The 14,068-nt window shown below is 48.1% G+C and overlaps 1 protein-coding gene across 1 annotated transcript in view; it reads left to right on the top strand.

Moving 5' to 3' along the window:
• Positions 1-8,299, top strand: part of PPP2R3A (protein phosphatase 2, regulatory subunit B'', alpha) — a 29,394-nt gene extending 21,095 nt beyond the window's left edge. Inside the window, exons 6-12 of the mRNA XM_009085224.1 lie at positions 2,742-2,828; positions 3,489-3,645; positions 4,713-4,761; positions 5,264-5,353; positions 6,299-6,474; positions 6,997-7,115; positions 8,189-8,299. Coding sequence (XP_009083472.1) covers positions 2,742-2,828; positions 3,489-3,645; positions 4,713-4,761; positions 5,264-5,353; positions 6,299-6,474; positions 6,997-7,115; positions 8,189-8,299 — 789 coding nt within the window. The remainder of the gene's footprint in view (positions 1-2,741; positions 2,829-3,488; positions 3,646-4,712; positions 4,762-5,263; positions 5,354-6,298; positions 6,475-6,996; positions 7,116-8,188) is intronic.
• Positions 8,300-14,068: the final 5,769 nt, after the last annotated feature.

Here is a 14,068-nt window from a genome sequence, read left to right as displayed (position 1 = left end):
TTTCAATTTGTATTGCCTCCCTTTGCACCTGTCAGAGGTGCCTTCTGGGTATCCCAGGCTGGAATTGTCTGTCAGTCCCTGTGCGGTGGTGATTGCAGTATACTGAACTCCTCGTGTTTGTTTCAACAGAGACTCCTGAAGCTGGTGAAGACATTGCAGAATATCCCGTGGCATTTGTTGTAAGGCTTAATTTAAAGTGTGACTTGTGCCAGAAGGTTCAAACAAGGCTCAGAGATAGCAGTACCTGCTGCTGTTGGAAAGGAGTCAGCTAAAAGCAGCTTGGCACAGCACAGTGCGTGTGGGACAGTGCTTCAGTCTGTGCAGTGTGAATGTGGAAGGGGAGGATGGCTACAGGGGGTAATAAAGCTGTGTGGTTTTTTCCAGAAGTGGTCTTGGCTGTTGTTCTTCCTGGGAACCAAAACCCATCAGTGGTTTGGGTCCTGGAGGTCAAGTGCATGAGGATAATGGGCAAATAGGAAGAGGCTCCTCCTTCCAAAAGCTTATCAGGAGTTGGACTCAGTGATCCTTGTGGGTCCCTCAGGGTGTTCTGTGAGTCTGTGATAATGTGGTGACTTCAGAATAAACTTTCATGCTGGGGAAAAGCAGAGCCAGTTACCACTGTCAGTAAGGTATAGCTGACCAGTGTGGCTCACATGCTGCAAATCATCTCAGGCTGGGCATTTATATTCTAAAGTGTTTCCCAAATGCTTTTCTTGGGCAGTTTTTCTTTTCCAGGCTGTGAAAACCAAAGAGAAATACTGAGATTTTTTGTACTGATATATACACTATGTACTATCCATACATTATTTGGCCATTATTTGGTTAATAAAGTCTGCACTGAGTGACTGGATGAGGTGAAAGAGATGAAAAGAGATCCCGTTTTACCTCTGAATGCCTTATTTTTACAGCTAGGTGAGGAGGGAGCAGATGGAACATCTTTGTCAGTGTGGTCTGATGGAGGAGCAGTTTCATATGTGTCACAAATGGGGATGGTTTGTTGTCTTTTATTACCCTGCAGGCAGAGGAAAAGAAGAGTTCCTGGTATGGGGTCCTTTTTCTGGTCTTTGGGATTGTTATTTCTGAGTTCTTGGAAAGGTGTGAACACCCTGCAGCTTTCAGACTTGCCACAAAGTTGTCAGGTGTGCTAATGGATTATGTATGAGGTGAGACCCACTCCAGTCTCTGAGCTCTTGTGCAATCTGGAAGCAAAAGCCAAACAAAGTCCAAAAATAGAGCCCAGAATGGCAGTGGCTGCCAGAGGCATGAGAGAAGAAACAAACATACAGCTCTCTCATTGTGCTTAAGACCAGAAAAGATCTTTGTGATTACCTAGTCTGACCTCTTATGCTGCACAGGCCACAGAACATTGCTCAGTGGTTGCTACAATTAAGATAGGTTTATTTTTGTAGCTTGTTTCTAACTCAATTGCCACCCACCTTCAGGACATCCACCCTTGGGGCCTGCAGTGTTAGCAGCAAGTGCCATGCTCAGCTCAGTCTGTTAATTCTCTCTCTTTGGGATACACTTCAGGACCTCCAACCATTCTTGTTGCTCTCAAAACTGTGTTCCATCAGCATTCGCTGTCTCACTGGTCCCACAGCAGATGGTTGGGAGCACTCATACCTGGTTCCAGATCTCTTCTGGACTGAGAAGCAGCACTTGTGTGACTGAGTCCAGGCATGGCCCTGCAGTGGTGGTTGCCCACTTGAAGCTAGTTCTGGCTAAGAGGCTAAACCATCCCATTTAATTTCTGAGCTGGATGAACCCCTGTAACGTTATTTTTTTGTTGGAATAGTGTGCAGTAAGGCTTACCCAGATTCTAGGATAATGTGTCAACATCATGTCAGAGACATCAAAGGTTTGTATCAGATGTGGTCAACAGGGATTATGTTCCATAGTGTTGACAGTCACATTAATTCTCTCATTTTTGGTTTCCAGTGCTGATGATGTTTATTTGTTGTTGTTTGCCCTGTTAGGTTTATTCTTGCATGTGCTTGGTAACACTTGTGTTTTCCTTGCTTTGTGCTGATACAAGCTGACAAGGAGTGGACTAGGAGAGGTTCAGCTTGCTTTGTCAGGTGCTTGGCAGTATGCTCAGTCTTGCCCTGAGAACTGTTTCTCTTGGGCTCTCAGGACTCTGTGCATTCCCCCCAGGGATGCTACTCACTTTCACCAGAGGGAGATCAGGAAAGACCAAAGAGGTTAACACCTCCCCAAGATAATTGCAGACAGATAATCTCTATTGCTTGCTTTCAGTGGAGTCACCAGAGGATGAGGCATTGTTGCAGGCACAAAGGGTCAGACATCAACTGTGCCTTACATTTACATGTCTTTTTTCCTCTGCTGAAGTCCTGATGTCTTTTTCTGGTGCAGAACCCTATTTCAGTTGAGATCCATGCAAGCTACAGTGACTAACACCTGAGAAACTGAGTTTCTAAGTGATTCATCAGCACTTTGAACATGTTCCCTGACATAAATAATGCATCTGTGTGCTCAGAGAGGTGAACTAAGAGCAGAGAAAATATTTGCAGAGTGGAAATGGACAGTGCTGGTTCAGAAGCAAATGTTATTTTCAGACTGCATAGTGAGCTAAGCATGTAGTAGGTGCACAAAAAAGAATCACAAAACAGTTCTCAAAAGGAAGTTCCCCTATGCTGAATGAATGCACAAAGTTCCATGTTTAATTCCCGAACTGATGTGTTCCAGGGCTTGGTTTCAAGAGTGCTGTTCATGTGTTGCAGGTTATACAGAGAATATTCTACACAGTCAATCGATCCTGGTCTGGGAAGATCACTCTAACAGAGCTGAGGAAAAGCAACTTCTTGCAAGTATGTTGGTTTCTGTGTCACCAAGATCCTGTGTTCCCTGCTCCCGTGGCTGTGTGGTGAGGGAGCTGGGCCTGGGCTGGGGAGCCGAGCCAGGTGGGGAAAGGGCTGGAGCTCTCTGGGCTGAGAACACCCGGGACTGGAGTGGCCAAGAGTGCCCTGATGGGGGGCAAGGGGTGACTGCACCAGCTCTGAAGCTCCATCACACAGCTTGGCTCCTGGTATGGCCAAGGAGGGAGGGAAGCAGGATGCAGCAGTGCACCCGTGTTGGGTGGCTCACTGAGCAGCCAGCACAGCTGCAGGAGGGGCAGCAGCCCGTGGGCTGGGACAGCCGTATGCTGCCTCCCAGCCAGCCCTCAGCCCCTGGCACCTCGAGGGCTGAGCTCCACAGCCTAGTGCCTGCTCCAGTCCCTCTCACATATCCCTGTGGATTCAGGATTTGGATCTCTGTCCTCTGTATGTTTTACCCAAAAGAGGGCCAGGTTAAAACTGTCTAAGGCTGCTTAAGTCTAGCCCGTGCTTCAGAGCCATAAAGTCTCAAGGCTGAAGGTGAAGGGCTCTCAGAGCCCTGTCCACCCAGCGCCCAGGGAGCTCAGAGCACTGCAACTGCTGAGCTGCCTCTTCATCTAGGCTTAACTTCCCACTTTATTTGTACTCTTTCAGACTCTTGCTCTCTTGGAAGAAGAGGATGACATAAATCAGATCACAGATTATTTCTCCTACGAGCACTTCTATGTAATATACTGTAAATTCTGGGAGCTGGACACTGATCATGATCTTTACATCAGCCAGAAGGATCTGGCTAGGTACAGTGATCAAGGTATGCTGCCTGCAGGCTGTGGTGAGATGACTGGGATTGCTGAAGGTACAGTTACCACCAAAGAGTAATGCCTACTTTGCATTTGGTTAATTTGTTACCTACACCAGTGTTGACTTAGCCACTTGTAGGGGTTTGGACCCAAGGAAATGCAGCACACACTACATTCTGCACGAGTAGCTACAGGTGGAGCTTGTGTCCATGTGTGGGTCACTGCCAGAAGGACAAGCTAAGCTAATGTCCTGGAACTTGCTTATTATTTACTGAGGGTTTTGCAGGAACTAGGACATAGGGACAAGCAGAATGAGCCCATGTGAACCTCAAAGATTGGTGAAGTGCAATCTAGTTACACATGAGAGAAATTCCAGGGTCTAGTGAAGCTTGGGGAATTTCAGCTTGCAGATGCTCTCTGGAGAGTTGAGGTCAATGTGGGACTCCTGTCCACAAGCTGAGCAGATGCTTTGAGTTTTCTGAGGTTCAGGGGCCATGGATAAGTTAATGGAATACTGGGGTGGGGTCAGCTCTCTGGGAGGGTGAGCTCAGTGTGCCCAGGACTGGTACCTGCTGCTTGGCTCACACGTTTCCTGGTGGCAAAGCCTCACCTAAATGCTTGTTGCTCGTTGTCCTTCCCTGCAGCAGGGTTGCCACAGCCTGTGCTCTGCTACGAAGTGTTTTCTAGGCATTTAATGTGTCATTTTTGCTTGGTAACTGAACTTCTTTTGCAATGCACACTGAGAGAGCCTCCCATCAGCAGGGTTTGCCTATGTGACAAATCCTACTGCAGCAAAGTAGGAGTAACACTGCCCATGCCCAAGGATGCAGGTAACAGTTACCATCTTTGTAGGATAATGTGGTGCTTGGGAGGATACAAAAGCAGAAACACTGGGAGAATCATCTCTGATTTTTACAAAATGCTGCTAAACAGAGGCCAAAAAAGTGGTTAGGCACTGTAGGTAGAGCATTCTTTTAGCAGTGGGAAATGGCTTCCTGTGGACTCGGCATCAACAACTGGTCTGTAGTTATTCCTGTGACCTGTAGCTTCATTTTCTCCATGTTTTCTTTGTTTCCAGCTTTATCAAACAGGATCATTGAGCGAATATTCAGTGGCGCCGTGGTGAGGTGAGGAATAGCAAACTGCTCAGGGATGGGAGGGAAGGGAACTTCTGTCAGGCTGATGAGAAATGCCAGTTACTCTCAGAAATCCCCAGAATGGCTTCCAACAGGTTGCTACAGTTGGAGCTGCCTGGAAATGGGGTGAGACTTCTCTTTCCCCATAGGATGACCAGCCACCTCTAGACCTCAAGCTGAGCGTAACCAGGGGTAACATGTGTGTTTGTGCGCCATAGTGACACAGGGATAGCTGGAGAGCACTGCTCTCAAGCCTCCTAAGAGAGCCCAGCCCTTGCTGTGGGAGGGGATGTGGTAGATGAGCCTCAGCCCTGTGGTGAGAGCCAGGCAGTGAACGCTGTGCCTGGTGGTGCAGGGACTACAGGCTGCACGGGTGATGATGCCCTGTTTTTTCTCACTAACGTTTTGGAGCTTTCAGAAAGTGTGTTTGATGACCTTGTGAGTGCTTAGGAGCCTGGTGATTTGTAATTTATTTTCCTGACCTGTCTTCTAGAGGCACTGAAGTGCAAAAGGAAGGTCGCATGAGTTACGCTGATTTCGTGTGGCTCCTGATTTCAGAGGAAGACAAAAGGAGTGCTACAAGGTCTGACTGATTCCTGTGTCTTAATAAAAGTATTGAGATGAGCACATAAGGTATAGAAACTTCTGTGACCTTCTGCTTTCTACAAGGGTTACTTTTTCTTTAGGAAAAAAGCAACTTACTGTTGAGGTTTGGCCGAACCATTTGCCTTTCTTGAGGAGAAATTGTGTAGAAGCAGAGTTTTCTTGTGATGCTAAATGTCTTGGTAGTCATCAGTGCCTTTGGTTCCCTGTGCCATGAGGCACTGGCTCTGAGGACAAACCCCTGAGGTGTTGGCAGGAGTTAGGCTCATTCCCTTCACGTGTGTAAGAAGTTAGGGAAACTTCACCGTGCCACTTTAAAACCTGCCCATGGCCTTGTTTATACAGCCAGTGGAGACTGTTGTGCAGAGCTGATCCAGATCTGCATGTGATAGTTAGGCCAAGGAATCTTACAAATAGAAATGAGAAAAATTCATGAGTGCAGGGCTGGCCCACCCAGAGGTGAAGGGAGGATGCAGAGTGCAGTGCCTGAGGGCATTTCCTGCTCTGTAAAGGAGCAGAGGAACTGGGTGCACTCCATGCCTGCTCACCCTCAGCAGGGCCATGCAGGGGCTGTGAGTGTCCTGGCTCAGAGTGGTTGTCTTTGGCAGCTCTTGCTGCTGAGTCAGACAGGGACACCCTAACCTGTGTGAGCCTGTTGGGCTGAGCACTGTGGGCACTTGCTACAGCTCCCAGGTGAAGCAGCTTCTGAGCATGGCTGTGCTCACAAGCCACCTAGGAGACTAACAGGGGGAGCTTTAGTGTTGGCCTGTGCCCTGACGCTTCCTAAAGGGTCTCTTCACCCCTAGTGTGTGCCAGCCTTTGGCAGCCTTAGGGGTAAGAGAAGGGGAACGTGCATTGCTGCAGTCCCTGCAGCATGGATTGCCTAGTGCAGTGCTGAGCTCTCACTGTCCCTGTCCCTCTCCAGCATTGAGTACTGGTTCCGGTGCATGGACCTGGATGGGGATGGAGTGCTGTCCATGTACGAGCTGGAGTACTTCTACGAGGAGCAGTGTGAGCGGATGGAGGTGATGGGCATAGAGCCACTGCCATTCCAGGACTTGCTGTGTCAGATGCTTGATCTTGTTAAGCCAGAGAGGGAAGGTAAGTCCTGTTTAATGGGAGTTCCCATCCTGTTTGGTCTATGGTGGCTTGAGAAAGTAATGTCACTGTGAAACCCGTCAGTGAGGAGAGTCTTATGGTAGAGCCACAGGGCTGAAAGTACTGCACGAGGTCAAAGCCTGAACAGTGCCTGTTGTGCCAGAGTGCTATGCACCAGGAGGTTTGAAATACTAAAGCAAGAGACTTTGTGAGTTAACTTGCTTTCACTGGAGCAACAAACCTTGTGTATTCCAGCTGTGGGATGTGCTGACAGTCCAAATTATGAAACTGGACCATCATTCTGTCATGCTTCACATGAATGTGAAGCACCTCCATATGTCTGTGAGATTGAAGCCTAATAAATATATCCATACACTGAATAATTTTTAAATCCTTGGCTGACTTGGGAATTAACACCATTGTATATGTCATACATGGCCATACCTATCTTGTAACTAATGGCAAGGAACAGTTCCAGGCTAAGTAAGAACTCAGCAGCACAGTCATGTTGGTTTTTTTCTGTAGGAAGAGTAACCCTGCGAGACCTGAAGAGGTGCAGAATGGCTCATGTGTTCTACAACACCTTCTTCAATTTAGAGAAGTACCTGGACAATGAACAGAGAGATCCCTTTGCAATGCAGAAGGTACAAATCACCTCTATTTCTAAATACAGGCCTTCTCAAACCCATTTGTGGAATGCTTCTGGATGTAGGGAGAATCCAGCTGAGTGGAAGAGCACTTGTTCACAACAGACCAGTTAAACAGAACCAGAGAGACCTTTACAGCACAGGGGCCAAGGCAGATTGTACCTGGTTGTCAGCCTGGCTGCACTGTCCTGCATCATCCTCTCTTCCCAAGCAGAGAAAATTCCGGGGGAGAGTGTGGCTTCTGGATTTTGCAGTTGTTGCTCCCCACAAACTGGGATGTTGAGAGACTTGAGCTTTGCCAGCTGCTGGTGTGAAGGCCTTAACTCCTGGCTCCCCTTGCACAGCCAGGGACACCAGATGTGACTTCAGTTTATTGACTGCCTCCCAGAAGCCTCTAATCTGCTCAAATACAGTAATGTGGAGGGAATGCCAAAACCAACTCTGGTTCCCTCACAGCCGTTCCCACATAATCTCCAAGAGAAACTTTGTGGTTCCATGATTCAAGGATTAAATATATCCCAAGCCAGAACCACTCTGTTTGTTTGTTTGTTTGTTTGTTTGTTTGTTTGTTTAAACTGGATCATCATAAGAGCAGTTGAGTGGGGCCAAATGTTTGTGGGATGTTATCCTGTAATCCTCTCTCAAACTTGCCCAAGCTTAGCAAACTATTCCTCAAAAGATCAGTTCCAATTAACACATAATGAAGAGACATTTAAAGTTCTTCAGCCATTTGCAAAGTGCACAGATGCCGGGTGTGCTGAGCTTCAGCAGAGAAAGGTGTGGTTACTGCTGTTCAGCACCTCTGAAATGAAGCAGGCTCAGTGTGTGGGCAGCTCAGGTCATGCTCTGAGCCTTATAGACTCTGAGATGTATTTTTTTCATAGTCCTTTATGTGCAGATGTGAAAAGAGCTTAAGACAGTTGTGAATTTCTCAGTTAAGGTACTTTGTGACTGGCTGTTTCTATCCAGCTGCTCACTATTCCTAGAATTGCTGTTCCACATGCCTAGACCTCTAGTAAACAGCTTAGAGAGGTATGGGCATTGTGTGCTTGACTGTTTGATCTCCTCAGGACCTCGACAGCGACGGCCCTGAGCCCTCGGAGTGGGACAGATATGCAGCTGAGGAGTATGAGATCCTGGTGGCCGAGGAGTCTGGGAATGAGCAGCTGCAGGAAGGGTAAGCACATCCCTGGCACTGCCCTGGGACACACTGTTTGCCTCCAGCTGGGGTCCAGTAGGAGCATGTGGATAGCACTCATAACAGAGGGAATGGATTAGTGAAGTAATCATTTGGACTTGCCACTGGAGCATGTGGAGCCTGGAACAGTTGCTCCAGTTGGACAGGCAGCACTGGTGCAGGGCTCTGTGGGCAGCTGTGTGAGTCAGTGACACACTAGTGAAGATAGCTGGGGAAAAGGACAAAGCATTTTCCTTTGGTAACCAAACACAAAAAGGTACCAAGTGACTTTTGGTAGCCTTGGCCATGTATTGACCATGTCACATGATCACAGATTAGAAGCTGTAGCTCTGTTACACTTATTATTCCTAGCAGAGACTTCCTTTAGTCAAGGGATTTTACTTTCTGCCAAACCTTCTGCCTGTTAGCTTGTGCTCTTCATAAGCTGTATTTAAGCTTTTCCATTCATTTACCAAGTTTGTTGAGACTTTTTCTTTAAAACACTTGGTTTCTGCAATACCTACTCTCATTTTTGCAACCTTCTGTAAAATTCTGGACAGACACTCCAGCCATCTTGAGTCAGTGAGTACAGGCAGAGCAGCTGCTCCAGAACCTCTGTGTGTGCAAGGGCATCCTGCAGAAGCTCCTAATGGAAACTCAGTAGAACTGTCTTTTAGATCTGTGTTCTGTACCTTCTTGAGAATGTTTCCCTGGAAGACTCCAGATTAACATAACAAGCATCCAGAGAATCTTGTGTGATTCAGGATTGCATCCATTCTGGAGCAGTGTTTGTAGAGCCATGAGAATACTGAGAAGATTGCATCATTTTCAAAACTTCCCACACTGGAAATTGCTTGGGATAACAGTAGCACCTATTAATTAGCCACAGAGATTTGCAAAGCTATTGAGAGCTGTTGCCCTCTCTGCCTGTGATGTGCATCCAAACAGCTATGGGCTGTTCCCTCATCCCCTCAGAGCTGCCTTGCCTTTCTCTGGCCTGCACAATGGGAGATGAGGTAACTCAGGATGGAAGATGAAACTGCTGTATTCTCTGCAGCTGCTTTGCAACACCTGTGCCCTCATCACAGAAGAGGAACAGGAGGCTGTCAGTAGTGCTTTGCAGGACCGTGGTCCCCCAAACTCACCAGAACCCAGAGGAAAAGTGGCAGGTGATGTCAGATTGGCGAAGTTTGTCTGAGGCAACTCTGTGTCTTCTTGTAAAGAGCATGTCAGCAACCTTGCTGCTTGCTTTTAAGAGCCCCTGAAAAGCTCTGTAGTCATGGCAGCAGGATTAGATCTCATTTGTGGAGCATAGCAACAGACCACGCAGAAAAAAGGGAGGGAGAAGGAAAAACAAAGAGCTGGGTGCCCAGACAAATTTGCCAGAAAGCAGCCTTTGAGTTTTTGCACATACATTATTTCTGTTGTCCTTAGAGGATGACAGAAACAGGGAGTGGGGATAAACTCAAGACAATTCATGAGCTCTGAGAGACCAGAGGATTTTTGGCTGAGTTAGCTGGCAGAGGACGAAATCTGGGCTTTGTCTTAGTAATATACTTGAAAACAACCATCAGTCAGCAATCACAGATGAATTAGTGTGTCCCACATTGGTAATGAGCCCTGTCCCTGCCTCCCTCGAAGGAAGTCCCTAAAACCAGACAGTGTCTGGCTGGCAGGCTGCAGGCTTGCCCAGGAGAGAGCTCTCTGCTCCTGGAAGGGGAATCTCATCACGACAGTGGATGCTTGTGGTGACTTCAAGGATGCTGTGACTCCATGGAGAGCTACAGTCATCAAAAATCAGAGGAAGGTGTTGTCTTGCTGGAGACAACAAGCACCACATTTCACTGGAAGCTTCAGCTGATCTGAACACTTCTTAGCCACGCTCTGCCCTGTGATCTGTGTGAAGAGTCTGTCCCTGGTGAATGCACACACACACTGCTCTCTGAAGGCAGCACCAACAGCTGGACGTGGCCACCACAAGCCCTTAGTGCAGGTATTAGCCTTGGTTTTGCAGCAGGCTCCTCTGGAAACAGACATAAGGTTAGTCCATGAGCAAAAGGCAACTGAAAAGAAACAATAATGCAGCTCCAAGTGCTGGTGACTGTGCAAGGTAAACAACACAGGGAAGAGGTCACATTCCATGTGTAGGAGCAAAAGGAAGAAAGCTGACAGAAGTTGGTAAAATTGAAGGAAAAGAGGACACAAAAGGAACATTGCTAAGAACAGCATTCAAATGGAATGAAAAGTTTTCCTCAACTGCATCATCTTACACCAAGGGGGCTTGATTCTGTGATTGTATGAAGGAGAGACAGAGAAGCTGAGGCAGGGACAAACATGCCCAGCCTATCCTGGCTGGGGGAGGCAGGGCCACACAGCCCCCCACAGGAGCCACTGGCACAGAGGAGGTGCAAACTGCATTTTTTTGGCCACTTTGCATGCATGGTCAGAACAGTTACTGCTGTAGAATCCAGACCGTTGTTTCCCTCCTCCCACTTGTGCAAGAATCCAGAAGGTGGCAGAATTACTAAGCAGGTGCTTTCTTTTACAGAGGAGAGGATGGAAATGTGGTCCAGGAAGGTGTCTGTGCTGTGTGTCTCCTCACACAGGGCTCACCCAGCTGCAGCACAGCATCCTCCCCATGGCAGGGCAGACCCTGACAGGCTCCCAGGGATCTGCTCTGTCTGCTTATGGGTTAGCAAAGGGAGAAGGAGCACAGGAAGTGGGAGACAGTTCTTTCTTGGCACCATCCTTGCTGGGGTGTCACAGGAGTTTGCCTTTTTTGCAGCCTAGGCTACCACTGAACACACTAGAGCTGTTCCTGTGCTTGCCATTGGAACACCTGCTCCAACATTGCCTTTGTGAGCAGCTTTGCTTTCAGGACAAAAGGAACAATTTGACTTCCTTGAGAGCCCTGAAAAACTGACCTGCAGTGTGCTGAGGCTGAAGGGAAACGTGTTATAAACATCATTTCTCAGGAAGAGGAATGGGTTGAAAGCCCCAGTGCAGCCTGAGCCAGTGCAGCTGGCTGGAGCTGGGGCCACACAACCAAACCTCCTCAGGCCATACAGGCAAGGGCCTGGATATTAAACTACAGACCAAGTGAGAGAGGAACACGACAGCGTGGCCACAATTGTTCTTCTGTGGGTGTCAAAACACACCTAAGCCAGAAGATGCTTTGGAATCCAGGTGTCCCTGAGCAAGCCTGAGCAAGCAGAGTCTCCTCGGGGGCCTGGGGTGCATGGCAGGATGACTTTACTTCCACACTGAGCTGTTAAGGCTTCTGGGAGCTACTGACAGTGATTACTGAACTGGATTCACACTTGCTCATGCTGAACGCCTGTGAAGGTTTGCTCTGGAACTGACAGACTGGATGGATGGGAGCAGAGTCATGTCAGCTGTCAGAGTGCTGATCACTGCCACCCTGTCCCCAGTGCCTTACAAACCTCCTCCTCGAGGCTCACCCCCTGCATGCGACTGTACTTTAGCCAGCTGGTTTAGTAGCCACTCAAATAACCTGCCCGAAAGCCAAAACACAGGTTTTTAAAGACATCCCTTTTGTCTTTGCAGATCATGTGAAGAAGACTATTACACAGATGAAGTCTTATCTCCCTCTGAAACTGGAGACAAGTCAGACAAACTAGTGATCTCAGATCTCTCAGGATAGAGAATGGGAAGACATTTCACCCCTGTCTCAAGCTGGATCGTGTTCAGTCCCAGGACACTTAGGGACTCTCCTTAAGTCCATCATTGGAACAATGTGCTTTATTTTGTACACTGTAACCTGAGAACCCTTTTCTCCCCCTGTGTAATTGCAATAAGGTCATTTCTATAAAAGGCTTTTTACAACCTGCCATCGTGCACACTCCTTGAAAACGGTGGTTGCACCTTGTTCCGTTTCTGAGTGGATCCTGCTCTGTCCCCTGATGTGCAATAAATGCCAGCATCAGTGCTCACCTGGAACAGCTGCATGCAGCATCTCCCGTGTTCATTTCTCAGTCAGTTCTGGCCTGTGCCACTCTGCTCTTCACTTTATACCAGGAGTGACAAAAGAGCTGCCAAATTAACTTAAATGTCCAGCTGGACACCTTTTAAAGCACAAGCCACAATGAAGTTCTCTCTTTTTCTTCATGTCCTGGAAACCAAGGCTCTGTGCCTGTGTGAGGGGAGTGTGAAGTCCCTTTGTGCTTTGAACCACAATCTCTCACACTCTTCAGTGGACATGTTTCCCTTGTATGAGTCTGTGGACAGTCAGGGCACTACACGATGTCATGTTTCTCTGAGAGTCTGAGGTACACTTACATTTTTACATCATCTCCTGTGCATAAGAGGATATTCCTCTGGGCAGTGTCTTGTCTTCATAGACTTCTATTTTGTAGAAGTGTTTCTGTTCAGCTACTGTGCAGCAGTTCTGTCCACTCCATGTGTTCCCCTGCTCTCCTGTAGCCTTCTGTAGCCTTAGCCTTGTCCAAGAGACTGAGCTGAGATGATGAAGAAAAAAGCCCATCCCTAGCCTAATGTCTTCATTTCCGTTAGCACAGGGATCCTGTAACTGGTAAAGGAGTTTGTCAAAGGAATTATTGCCAAAAATGTGTTTTCCTCCCATGAGGTAAGGCCCAGCCTGAGAGAGGAAATGCTGTAACTAATGACTTCTTGCTTTAAGAGCAAAATTAAACTGACCTTGCCCCTGGAATCACAACTGGTGTCTGTAGTAAGGCACACACTGCTGGAGCTGTGCCTCCCTGCCCACTAGTAGCTGTCTGTGATTCAGTAGAGGTGATGATAACATTCCTTGCCAATCGTCAGTTTTAGCCCTCACAGATACACAAACAGACCTGTCCTTCCCTTTCAGCCTGGGACAGGTTTCAGCTCTCATAGTTTAACTACCATAATTGTGCCCAGAAATGTGGTGCTTGATTGTTCTGTGTGCACTGTACTTCTGCTACCTCACTGCAAGGACATCAAGCTGTGCCTCCTGTGTGCATCCCTGCCAGAATTCCTGAGGGACACTGACCAGTGCCAGGATCCCAGCTCTGAGCAGGTCCCCCCTTGCCTCACTGAAGGCAGAGCCCATCCAGGTAACGCAGCACTTGTGTGTACACACTGGTGGGTTTTGTATGAGTCCCTAGATGAGACCTCTGAGTGTTAATAGTCATGTGCTGGTTGCTCCAATGCAGCTTCAGCTTTCCCAGAAGCCTTTGATCCTGTTAGGATCCCATCTCCATCATCACTGTAACCTTGTGGGGAAAAGCTTCCCTGGGGCTGATTCCACAAAGGCCCAAAGGCAGAAGAAGCTAGGAAGTGACTGCAGGAATGAACACAGGATGGAAGTCCACAGCAGCAGCTCACCCCTTCTTCCCTCTCTGTGTCCAGATTGGCCTTTCAGTTGGATGACATTTTACATCTCTCCAGAAACAGATTCCTCGGAGGAACAAGAAGAACCTGACCCCGTTCTAGGCTGAAATGGAACCCTCAGGGTTGTTCAGCACTGCTAGCTTTGAACTCCAGCAGCAGCAGTACTGGAATGCCGTTTGCCAGTTCTGGAAAGCCTCATTCATTCACCCACCACTTGAGGCTCTTGGTCCTCATAGGCCTTTTGCAGGGGGTTCTGGCTTCCACCTCCCAGCACCCCAGCCTGCCTGAACTGGTGCCTTCGAGGAATTCAGTCCCCAGAGCCGGGTGAAACTCACCCGTTGCCTTTCCAAGGTTTGGCTTCAGTAAATGGAAACAGGAGCTCGTGGCTGGTCTTGAGCCCCTTGGCCCTCAGACCCTTCTA

Source organism: Acanthisitta chloris, unplaced genomic scaffold, assembly GCF_000695815.1.
Source record: "Acanthisitta chloris isolate BGI_N310 unplaced genomic scaffold, ASM69581v1 scaffold30590, whole genome shotgun sequence".
NCBI lineage: Eukaryota > Metazoa > Chordata > Aves > Passeriformes > Acanthisittidae > Acanthisitta > Acanthisitta chloris.
This window is presented reverse-complemented; position numbering and strand designations above follow the sequence as displayed.